The sequence below is a fragment of the Rhinatrema bivittatum genome, chromosome 6, assembly GCF_901001135.1.
Source record: "Rhinatrema bivittatum chromosome 6, aRhiBiv1.1, whole genome shotgun sequence".
Taxonomy (NCBI): Eukaryota; Metazoa; Chordata; class Amphibia; order Gymnophiona; family Rhinatrematidae; genus Rhinatrema; species Rhinatrema bivittatum.
Genome location: NC_042620.1, coordinates 282,579,659 through 282,592,471, shown reverse-complemented (window position 1 = coordinate 282,592,471; position 12,813 = coordinate 282,579,659). Strand labels below are relative to the sequence as shown.

Here is a 12,813-nt window from a genome sequence, read left to right as displayed (position 1 = left end):
TATCAGAGCCTTGCCCTCGCTCACCAGGTACAGAACTTCTACCTGAACTCCGCACTCACTTTTATTTATAATTTATTTATAAAATCTATAGCCTGTCAATGTACAGATCTCAGCAGTTTACAATAAGCATACACAGTATAAAAAGAAACATAACTCAATACAATACTGAAATGTAACATTTAAACAGACAGGATAAAAACATACATACAAGGTACGGTGGCTTATTCTCAACTACATGTATCATGGTGGCCAAGCATGGAAGTGACCAAAAGGGTAAATCAGACAGGAAATGCAGAAGAAAACAGATGCGATTTCAGAAGCGCAATAGGTCATTTTCTGCCTTAAGTACATCTGGGAGTTTGTTCCATAGTTGATAGCCTGCAACACTAAACATATGGTCGCTACACTGGGCTAATCGGATCTTTTTAAAATCAGGGTCAACCAGCAGACCTTTTGATGTGGATCTTAAGGAACAAGTAGGGCAGTAGATGACAGGTTTGGGAAAACCACTAGGTGCAAGGCCTTTAATAGATTTAAATACTAATATCAGGATTTTAACTCCAATGTGCCAGCATATGGGCAACCAGTGAAGCTCTACTAGAGTAAGACAAATGTGCATATGTTAAAGGAGTCCCCCAGACCGAACGGGCTGCAGAGGTCTGGATGGCCTGTAAGGCCTGCAACATGGATCGAGGTAATCCTAGGGTTCTGCAATAGTCTAGAGATCATAGAATTAAAGCCTGTGTGACAAGAAAGAAATCAGAGATGTTTAAGAATGGTTTCAGAGTGTGGAGCATTTGGAGTTTAAACAAACAGTGACGGTATTTGTGGGCACAGAGAGAGACAAATCCAGGACGACACTTAAATCTTGAGCTTCGGATTTGATTTGAATGTTAACATCTTTAAAGAACCAATGGGTGGGGACAGAATCAATCTCAGTCCATGAAAAAAAAAAATCTCCATTTTACTAAGATTTAGTACAAGGCTGTTGCATGATAACCAATCTGTGAAAAACAGAGTAAAAGCTTGTCGCATGCGGCAGAAAATATAGAAGTGATAGGGAAAAAAAATTGTATGTCATTGGCATACAGATTGAAGGAGATAGTGAGCTGAGAGTGAATATGGCAGAGCAGGTAAATATTGAAGAGTATAGGAGAAAGTGAGGAGATTCAGGGAATCCTGGAGGAGGATGAGCTGCCTGTAAACGCCCGGTAAGATCGGTCTGTTAGTAAAGATGAAAACCAGTGAAGGACTGTAGAATCAATACCTAGCGATTCAAGATGGCCCAAAAGAACAGGGTGATTTATGGTATTGGAGGCTGCAGACAAATCAATAAGGATCAAGAAATATTTAAGTCCCTTGTCATATCGAAATTACAGAGAAGCAGGGTCTCTGTATTATGATGCGGACGGAGCCGGAACTGAGATTCATGAAGTATGTCACTGTCAGTTAGGAAATTCTGCAGCTGATTGAAAACTACTTTTTCAATAACTGTGGATAGCAAGGGAGAGATGAAATTGGCCTGTAGTTTACCAGTTCAAGAGATTTGTCATTTGTTTTCTTAAGGATAGGGCAAACTATTGCCTCTTGTAAATTGGTAGGCACGTTTCCTTGTGTAAGGAAGGTGTGAACAATAGCCTTGACAAAATTGCCCAGATCTGACCTCATAACCTTGATTAATGCAGTGGTGCATGAGTTAAATGGACAACAGTTATCCTTATGTGATGCTACGAAAATTTGGTTCTTACCTGCTAATTTTTGTTCCTGTAGTATCACAGATCAGTCCAGACTCCTGAGTTTTGCATCCCTGCCGGCAGACAGAAAGTTTTACTGACACTGTACATAATCCAGTGTGCCACTTGCTGTCCTTCAGTATTGGCCTGTACCCAAGTCAAGAAGATAAGCACTCTAATAAAGTAACAGCAAAAACTCCTCTGAACGAACAGGAGGATAGTGACCATTTAACCAACTGGAAACTCTGTCCCAGAAATTAAAGCAAACAAAAAGCGTGGAAACCCACTGAGAACACTGCATTACACATAAACCATTAGAACAAGCAGTGGACTTCTCCCACCCTAAATGGGCAGGTCTCTGGACTGATCTGTGGTACTACAGGAATGAAAATTATCAGGTATGAACCAATGTTTCCTTTCCAGTCCCAGTCTCCTGGGAAGTACCAAATCATTGCTAAACTGAGTGGGACCCGGAAAGTCCCGCTCATAGAACACTCTCACCAAAGTCCTCTGTAGTCGGAGCCCCGACATCCAGACGATAGTGTCTGGCGAACGTGTGCAGCGACTTCCAAGTAGCCGCCCTGCAAATCTCTTGCGGAGAAACTTGCTGAGCATGTGTCGAATGAACTCTCAAACCTTCAGGCACCAGCCGACCTTTAGATATATATGTCGACCCAATTGCCTCCTTAAGCCAACATGCAATTGAAGTTTTAGAAGCCCGACACCCCTTCCTTAGACCATTCCACAGAACAAAAAGGTGATCTGACATATGAAACTCATTAGTCACCTTCAAATACCTCATTAGGGCACACCTCACATCCAGAAGCCTAAGCTCCTTTGCATGAGGCGCGGAAGAATCCGAATTTGGAAATGCCGAATGTTCCACCATCTGATTAACATGGATCGCCGAAACCACTTTAGGCAAAAAGGAGGGCAACGTGCATGACACTCCCAAATTCGATATCTGAAGAAACTGATCCCGACACGACAAAGCCCGGAGCTCTGAAATCTTTCAGGCTGAACAAATAGCAACCAGGAAAACCACCTTAAGTATCAAATCCTTTAATGTCGCTCTTCTCACCAATTCGAAAGGAGCCTCACACAAACCTCTGAGCACCAGATTAAGATCCCAAGATGAAGGACTTCTTCACTGGAGGCCGCAAATTCTTTGCCCCCCCAAAGAAAACACATGACATCCAGATGTGCCAACAGAGAATAACCCTGTACCTTGCCACAGAGACGGCTCAGGACTGCTATCTGCACCCTAAGAGTTAAAGGACAGACTCTTGACCAAACCTTCCTGAAGAAAAGTAAAAATACATAACCCACAAGCTTGAAGAGACTGGATCCTGTTAGCAACACACCAGGATTCAAAAGCTTTCCAAACTCACACATATGCCAAAGAGTTGGAAGTTCATCTGGCCTGCAACAGGGCGGTAATAACCACCTCGGGATATCTCCTCTTCCTCTCAAAAGCCAGGCCACTAGACAAAAGTGAGCCGCCTGGTCTGAAAATATTGGGACCTGGTGAAGAAGAGACAACAGATGGTCCAACTTCAGTGATTTGTCTATGGCCATGTTGATGAGATCTGCAAACCATGGGAAGCATGGCCACCAGAACCACCTCTTCTGGATATTTTTCTTTCCTCCTTATCACCTTGCCTACCAGAAGCCATGGAGGAAAAACAAAGCAGAATGTTTCAAAGCCACAGTAAGACCAGTTCATTTATGCCCTCTGCCCCATGTTCTCTTCGCTGACTGTAAAAAACGAGGTGCCTTAGCGTTTTGAGTGGTCGACATTAGATTCATATGAGGGAAGCCCCATCAGTTGTGAATAAGACTCATCGCTATCTCAGCCAGCTTCCACTCTTTGGGGTCTAATGCCTTTCGACTTAGAAAATCCGCTTGAACATTCTCTACCCTGGCAATGTAAGACGCGGCTATTCTCTCCAAGTGTTGCTCTGCCCAAGAGTTGGGCCTCCTGAGCCAACACCTGACTCTTGGTTCCTCCCTGTCAGTTGATGAAAGCCACCACTGTAGCACTATCTGATGTCTCTAACCGGATGACCGCGTAACTGTAGTAGAAAGGCAAGTAAAGCGTGCCGTACTGCTCTGGTCTCTAATGAATTGATAGACCAAGAAGCCTCTTTCCTTAACCACTGGTCCTGTGCCAACCAATTCTAACCCACTGCCCCCAGCCGGAGAGGCTAACATCGGTGGTGACTATTATCCCATCCAGTTCCACACCATGTTCAAAATTGGTCCAAAGCCACCACAACAGATTGTCCCTGCTTTCCTACTTGAGCAGAAGGGGAAGATGAAACTCCTCCGACAATGGATTCCACAAGGAGAGAAGGGTCCTCTGAAGAGGTCACATATGGGCAAAAGCTCAAGGCGCCAATTCTAAGGTCAATGCCATTGAACCTAGGACTTGTAGATAGTCCCACACTCTGGGCACAGACAGTTCCAATAGGTGGTGAACCTGACTCTGCAATTTCAACAGCCTTTCCCTCCATGAGGAATGCTCTCCCCTGCCATGTATCAAATTGAGCGCCCAGATAATCTAGGCTCTGGGAAGGAATGAGATGGATCTTTGCAAAATTCATTACCCATCCTAAAGACTGCAAGCGTTGCAGCATCTTCTGCACCACCTCCCAATAGAAGTCTTCAGACTTTACTCGGATGAGCCAGGTATGGATGCACCAGCACCCCTTCTCACCTCAAGGCTGCCATCACTACCACCATCTCCTTGATGAATGTCTGTGGAGCAGTTGCCAAATCGAACGGAGGGCATGGAACAGAAAATCCTCTCCTAGGTTCATGAACCTGAGAAACCGCTGATGGTCATGCCTGATGGCGATATGCAAATAAGCCTCTGTTAGATCTAGAGATGCCAAGAACTCATCTTTGACCATGGCCGCGAGGACCAATCTCAGGGTCTCCATGTGAAAGCAAGGTACCTTGAGAGCCATATTCACTCAAGTCCAAAACTGGACAAAGCGACCCTTCTTTCTTTGGTACCATGAAATAGATGGAATACCTCCATGTTCACCGCTCCACATGCAGAACGGTTACTATAGCTCCCAGTTGCAGCAGTCTACAGTCTCCCAAACCACTTCACTTTTGGTGAGAGGAGCACAAAGGGACAAGAAGTGTGTCTCAAATGGGACGAGCAAATTCTAAATCGCAGCCGTCTTTTACCCCACTTAGGACCCACTGGTCCATGGTAATTTTGGCCCACTCCTTGAAAAAGAGAGCCAGACACCCTCCAACAGCTGGAACCAAAGAGTGGGCCGGCCCCATTTCATTGCAAAGACTTTGTTCCCCCTGCACTTATACCAGAGTTGTCTCGGGATGGTCTCTTGCCACCCTAAAAGGACTGACTCTAGGACTGAGACCTAACTGTGGACTGCCGCTGAGGACTCACAGAGCCTTTAGACTGTTGAAATCTTTGATCCAAAATTTGGCCTGAGCAGGAACAAATCTCTTGCCCTTTGGTTTGTCCTCTAGAAATTTATGCACCTTGGACTCTCCAAGGCGCTTCATAATCTGCTCCAGGTCCTCTCCAAATGAAAAGAACCCCCAGCTGTGATTTGGACCACACATCCACTGACCAGTTCTGCAACCACAACAACCTTCGAGCAGACACTGCCAATATCATGATTCTTAAGGACATCCTAATAAGGTCATAAAAGGCATCTGCCCCATATGCCACAGCCGCCTCCAGACACACTGCTTTCTGGACCACTGCTCCACACGCAGCTTGCGTTTCCTGTTAAGTCCTGGACCCAACAGACAAGCCCTCTGCATCAGATTGCTGCAAACCACAGCTCTTCTGGCCAGGGCCAAAACCTCAAAAATGTGTTTGAGGTGAAGCTCCAACTTGTGATCCTGTACATCTCACAAGGCTGCAGAACCCATCACTGGAATGTTGGTCTTCTTGGTAACTGCTGAAACCGAGGCATCCAATCTCTGAAAGCACATACCTGATTGCCCGAAGCTCCAGGAAGTTGATTTGACAAGAGCGTTCCTAAGCAGACCAGACACCCTGGGTGCTGAGCCCATTTACATGAGCTCCCGACCCCAGGGTAGATGAATCCATGGTTAGGACAATTTGGATAGGGAGACTTCGAAAAGAGATCTCCCGTTCCAGATCCGAAAGTACCCGCCACCATGACAATGAGTCCCAGAGAGATGGGGTGACTCTGATGCAATCCTGGAGGCTCTGAATGGACTGCTGCCACTGCAACCTCAGGGTCCATTGGGCTCTGTGCATGTGTAAACGTGCCAAGGGAGTGACATGGACGGTTGCAGCCATATGACCCAACAGCCTCAACATGTGCCAGGCTGACACCTGCTGGCTCTGTTGGATCTCTGCCACGATGGTCATCAAGGTAACGGCCATCTGGCGAGGCAGGAAGGCCTTGGCCTGAGCCATGTCCATCAGGGCTCCTATAAAGTCCAACTGAAGTGACAGGCTGAGATGGGACTTTGGGTAGTTGAGAATGGACCCTAGTGATGCCAACATCCAGATGGGCAAATGCATGGACATGGCGGCCCCTGCCTGAGATGTGCTTTTGACCAGCCAATTGTCCAGATACAAGAAAACATGCACTCCCAGCCTGCGGAGATTCGCCACCACCATGGCCAGGCATTTGGTGAAGATCCATGGGGCTGATGCAAGCCCGAATGATAACACCAGGTACTGGAAGCGCTGTTTACCCACCACAAATCAGAGATGCTTCCTGAAGATCTCAATATGAGTGTATGCATCCTTTAGGTTGAAGGAGCATAGCCAGTCCCCTTTTTGCAAAAGGGAGTTCAAGGTGCCCAAGGAAAACATCTTGAATTTTTCTTTTCTTAGAAACTTGTTCAAGGCCCTTTGGTCTAAGATGGAACGGAGTCCTCTTGCTCTCTTTGGAATCGGAAAGTACCTGGAGTAGAATCCCCAGCCTCTTTGCCCTGGTGGCATGGGTTCAAAGGCTCTGGCCATTAAGAGGGAGAAGAGCTCCGCCACTAGTACCTCCTGATGTGCTACCGGCCCCCAAGATGGACACAGAGAGCAATTTGGCGGACACTCATATTCAATTGGTACCTTTTACAGACGATGGACAGAACCCACTAGTGCGAGTTTATACTGGGCCACTAGTTCGCAAAGACCTGTAGCCTGCCACCTGACCGGAAAATCCATTGTCCTGGGATGGGCAACTACCCCATCCCCGAAGTTGACTGAGGAGCCGGCTGGGGCTTAGAGGCTTTCTGCTTCCTAAGTTGGCTGCAGGAGCCTTGATGTGTTGGCGGGAACGAGGGGGCAGAGGATAGTACTTCCTTTGGCAAAAGACTTTCTTGGCCCCAGTCTCACCAGCCTCCTAGAAGAGGAGGACAGGTCTGGAGTACTGGCAGAGAGTTGTTGAAGGGTTTCATGGTGGTCCCAAAGTTGGGCCACAGCATATCCGAAGAGATTCTCTCCAGTACACGGAATGTCAGCAAGTCGTTCCTCTACGTCTGGTCAGAGATCATGCCATTCTGCAGATGCCGATTCCTGCTGCAGAGACTCTTGATGCCATCTTGAAAGCATCGTAGGTCGCCCGGACCTCGTTTTCCGCACTCCAGGCCCTTATGCACCTGTTTCCAGATGTCCCGTGAGTACTGGCTCATGTAGAGCTAGTAGGCAGCAATGCGGCAACGAGCAGGGGGCCTTGAAATACCTTCCTCCCAAGAGCATCCATCGCTCTATGGTCCTTCCCTCGGGGTGCCGAGGAGTGAATCCGAGAGAGCTTGCCCATCTTGAGGACGGATTCAACCACCATCAACTGGATTAGCAGCTGACGCTTATCGAATCTGGCAATCTTCTGAATGAGGTAGACCCTGTCTGCCTTCTTATTAAAGGGAGGCACTGTGAGGGTTTATTCCCATATCCCCAGCAGCAACTCCTTAAGGATCTCATGTACCAGGATCACCATGATCTCCTTAGGAAGCTTCACAAACTGAAGGATCTCAAGCATTTTGTGCTTGGCATCCTCCTCCATTAATATCTGAAGAGGGATGGCTTCCACCATCACCCTCCTAAAACCTGCAAAGGTTACGGCTTCAGGCGGAGACTTCCTTCACTTCTCTGCAGGAGAAGGATCTGAAGGGAGACCCTCAGAGCAGGACTCCGTAACGCCATCCCTCCAGGAGTCATAGGGTTCCTCATCCTCACTGTAAGCCACAGGACATGGGTCCCTAGGTGCCTGGCCTTCATCCAGAAGTGAAAGCACCAGTAAAACTGGATTGGGAGGGGGGGGGATAGCATGCCTTGGCATCTCTACCAGCCTCTGTTGATCTTCTTCCTCTGAGGAACCAGTGACAACCACTGAATTGGTAGGGGAAGGCCTTGGTGCCCCGCCAGGCACCAATGCTATTCCAGGAACTGAAACCAGATGGGTTGGTTACACACCGATGAATACGATGAGCTTCTTCAGAAGCGGTACAAGGACGGGGTGGCACCAGGTCCGTGCCACAGGACCGAAGCCCTGCAGTGCCCGGTCCACCGCTAGCTGGACTTGGCACTCCAGCTCTTCCTCAATGTTGCCGATGCCAACCACAGACTGGGAGTAAGGAGGAAGAAGGGGTGGCAAGATCCTCTTTGGACCCTCAAGGGATTGGTGAATGGCATCAGGACTGGTGGAGTCCATCACGGACTGAGAGCACCGATGGAGGTTTGACGATCCTCATCAGGGATCGCTTTGGGAGCATTGTAGCAAAAGCTGGTGCATCCTGATGCCCAGCACCATGCATCGACAGGGACCAGTACCGATGCTTCTTCAGCTTCCCTCAATGTTCGGCCTGGTCCTTCCCCGGTGCAGAGGCCAATGATGAGGAACCCGACGTACTCGACCTGGAAGAGATCGACGATGGTCAGACGACTCTGGTGCTCCTGTCTGCCAATGGCATCGACAGAACCGATGGTCCCATTGATTTTCAATGACTCTGTGTCCATCTCTATACTCACCACATGCAGTGCTTCTATCCCATCTCCATACTCATTACATTTAAATCTGAGCTCTGCACCTATTTTTCATCACAAAGTCTTTGAGGATGGTCAGTAACTCTGCTCTGGGTACATCATGAGAGATAAAATGTAGGCACAAGCTTAAAGTTTTCCTTCTCTACCACTCATTATCTCTGTCATTCTGCTGAATATTTAGTATACCAATATTTAGTTTTGCCAAGGCTCTGTCCACATATGCGCGAGCTGCATGCTCATTCGCTCGCTTCCCCAACCTAAATTCTACCCATTTTGGAAACTCAGAAGTTGAAGAGTATTAAAGAAGGGTTAAACACAAGACTCTGATGTGGTGACGACCCTGTCTGTGTGGCGTTTTCCATGCTATAAAACCTGCAGTACAACCATACAGCCCATGTTCTCATTCTAGGTCAAGCCTTCAACATGTCAACCTATTTATTCTTAGTCTTTCTATGTAATGGACCAGGGTTGGTAAAACTGAAGCTTGAAAGTCACGGATTCTTATTTACAGCCAGGTGCAGCAGTAAATATATGGAAATTGAAGTGACCAGATTGGCCAATCCTGATGAGTTAGTGTTTCAGATGCTGCTCCCTCTGATTATTACATTTGCAGTGCTGTGGGGCCACATTGATAAAACTAATACTGGTCCAGTGTCAGACCCTGGGATCCTAAATCTTTCATTTCATTAAAAAAGGTTTAAAATAGAACGGCAAAAGGCTAAAAGCAGAACCAAGAATGTGGAACTAAAATCTCAGTAACATGATTTCTCGTTGAAAGAGCTGCAAATTCCCGTTCTACAAGCCTGGAGATCAGCTGCTCTCTCAACTATAGAGTGTGTGTGAGTGAGTGAGTGTGAGAGTGTGAGTGAGTGAGAGAGAGAGTGTGTGAGTGAGAGTGAGTGTACATCACAGATGAAGGCCCAGCCTTGCTGCCAAAATGTGCACAGAGACGAGACTAAGCAAAGTTAGCATTCCATTCATGAATCCCAGAAAAGCAATCAGCCAGGCAGAGAGCACAACACATTCTACAAACGCCATCCCACCCCAGAACACATGCTATCTGCATCCTCAGTCACTGGACACACATTGCCTGTGCTCGCCTTCATTAGTTAACGGCTGGGGACAGAGAGCCTTTTAATCTTGATGTTTCGAAAAGGTGGCTGATATTCTAATCATCTATAATCTGATCGTTGGTAACACCGACAGATACAAATTCTTCTGCGCTTCCTGCTCAGCCTAAGAGTCAGCTGTCACCGCCTCTTCCTTCCCATGCAAAGCTCACAGAAGACTCTCTCCTAGGGCGAGCAAGATCCGGCCCAGCACTGACAAACCCTGTTACTGTCTGGTTAAACCCGTGCTCACAATACTCTGAAGGTCACTGAAGGAAGTGATTAGAACTGAAAGGGAAGCGGCTTTGGAAATATTATTCAGTAGCCGCCCTTCCTGAATCATGCAAGGGCGGGTAATAATTATTTTAAATAAATAAATAACTACAGTGGGGGCTGGTATCAGAGAAAGCAGGAGGATAAAGCAGGTCGGACCCTGGAGGAGAAGCTGGGGAACAGGGTGAAGTAATACAAAATCTGAGCACACTTACATTTTGCAGACTGAGCTGGAGCTGCTGTTTGTAAGGGAGGAAATCCTGAGTCAGTTCAAAAGTTAGGTTATTGGCTGTGAAGAGGCAGTGAAGGAAAGTCAGAACCTGCCAAGAGAAGAAACATGGAGCTTGCAGGACCTTTCATACAGGCAAAGTGCAATGCAACACACGTATTAAATGTCTCTAGCAATGATTTGCGGAAAGGAATACACAGGACTCGCCAATTTAACAGGTTACAGATACCATAGGTAAGTGTGCAGACGAGTGTTACAAAAGATTTGACAAGGACAAGTCTTGGGTGATATTTGGGGGCACAAGCATATGCTTATACAGCATTCTCTGAATGAGGCAATACTGGTGACACTAATCAGGAAGCGGACATGGGAGTGTGCAAAGCTGGGCGTGCGTTGGTGCAGGGGGAAGGAAGGAGGATCTCATCTCACCGCCGTATAAAGGTATTTGTCAGACCTCTCTTGGAGTACAGCGTTCAGTTTTGGACACCCGTCCTCAAAAAGAATTGCCAAACGTTAGGAAAGGATTTTACTTGGAAGACGCCAGGTCAGAGAAATCCAAGATCCAGGCCAAATTCTTAGGGGCCAGCCACACAGGCTCAGCCTTGCACAGGCCAATGGACATTGGCATACTTGAGTTTCTAAGAGCTGCCGCTTTTTTCTGTGGGTAGATTTGTGTGTAATGAAATTAGAGACTTATTTTTATGCGCACGCCACACTCAGTGCATAGGGCCAAGGTAGACATGGGACCCCTGATTTTAACCACCAAATTCACAACCGTTGTTTTGAAATTTACCCCATAATTTTAAGAACCATTTATTACAATGTATATACTAAATAATTTTAAATGCTCAAAAATCATAAAACCATTAAACTGACAATAAGCCTTGGAAATAAACCTTTGTTGTGTACATTTTCCACACGCTGCTGTTTCTTTGGTCAGTCATCTGACTCTTTTCCCTCATTTGCCTTTCCATCAGTCTGTCATTTCTCCGTTTCTCCTGCCAGCTGACCTCTTTCTTTTATCACATTGCTTCCTTCCACCACCACCTTCCCGTTTCCCCTCCATCTTCTCATTGACCCTCTCGAGCTCTGTCTCCTGTCCTAATTTCTCTCTGCTTTCTTTCTCTGCTTCCCCCTCCAACTCTCAGATATCTGCAGGTACTTGTTTCATGGAAAATAATCTAACCCGCCCCTGGGAACGGCACACGTGGCTAAATGCGCCCGCACCGTGGGATAAGGCATGTGCTTTCAGCCACAGTGAGGAAGGGCAGACAACGGATTTACTTGCAAAGTGCAACAGCTGAAACAGATCGATTCGTTTTATGATGTGGTTATCTGTAACCGAGTGTACCGACAGCTCCCTCATTCGAACTTAAAGAGCCCGACTCAGGCTTTTAACCCAGGTCTACTTAAGGCAGAAGGCCACAAGGGATTCTGGGTGAAGGGAGGTTCCCTTCACTCTGCCATAAGAGCCCAGTGTTGCCAACCTCGCTTACTTCCCGCGAGTTTGGGCTTTTTTTTTTTTTTTTCAGTTTGCGGGTTGCTTATTATTGAGTGTTTTTTGCTGTCAATCCTGGTTTTTTTGGGCTTGGTGGGTGGTACTTGAGCCCAGCTGTCCCTGTGATTGGCTGCTGCTACCGATGAGGCTTGGCCACGAGGAGCACGTGGGCAGACAGGTACTGACTGCAAACAAGTGTCTGGTGATCCTGGAAGGTTTTATGCAGCACGGCAGGCTTGAACGCTGAAGGGAGTGAAGCACTTAACTGGCAACAATCAAAAAGAAGAGGGATATGAGTGTGTGGGGGCCACCAGACATGTGCTTGGGGGGGGAAAGAGATGAGTGTGAGGGGGTCAGACATGTGCTTGGGGGGGGAGGAGTGATATGAGTGTGTGGGGGCCACCAGACATGTGCTTGGGGGGGGAAAGAGATGAGTGTGAGGGGGTCAGACATGTGCTGGTGGAGTGGGGGAGAAGGGGCCCTTGTGTTGGGGTTTTTTTTCACTTTGAAGGAGCTACAGAGTTCAGTGGCTGAGACTGGAGTGGTGGTGCACCAGTCAGTCATACAACTGGCCTACATGGGAGGGTAGCTAGATAGAAGCCATTGCTGAATAATGCATTGTGAGTTTAAAAATGTACTTTTAGCGCATACTGTCTGGAACAATCTGTGTAATGTCATGTAATCAACAAAAATCTGATGGACATTTTTAGGGGGGTTAAATACAATTGCAAGCCACTGTATTTCCTCCATTACACTTACAAAAGTATTTTTTAAGTGTTTTCTGTGTATAAATAGCTTCTAATAAAAGTAGTTTTAATATCATGTGTTTTAGGATATTTTTTTTTTGGGGGGGGGGGGGGGGGGGGGGAATAGCACTTGTTTTTTCATGAAAACCTGGCAACCTAGAGAGCTTGAGGTGACCCCAGGGAGCTGCTAGGACCTCACGATACACTCAGATAGTG

General features: G+C 47.0%; 1 protein-coding gene across 2 annotated transcripts in view; it reads right to left on the bottom strand.

Moving 5' to 3' along the window:
- The window catches only part of OPHN1 (oligophrenin 1), a 235,543-nt gene that overhangs the window by 76,466 nt on the left and 146,264 nt on the right, over positions 1-12,813 (bottom strand). For both annotated transcript variants that reach the window (XR_003857530.1, XM_029607285.1), the window contains one exon: positions 10,340-10,444. Coding sequence is in view for 1 of the 2 variants with exons in the window: in XM_029607285.1 (XP_029463145.1) it covers positions 10,340-10,444 (105 nt within the window). In the remaining variant the exon portion in view is untranslated. The remainder of the gene's footprint in view (positions 1-10,339; positions 10,445-12,813) is intronic.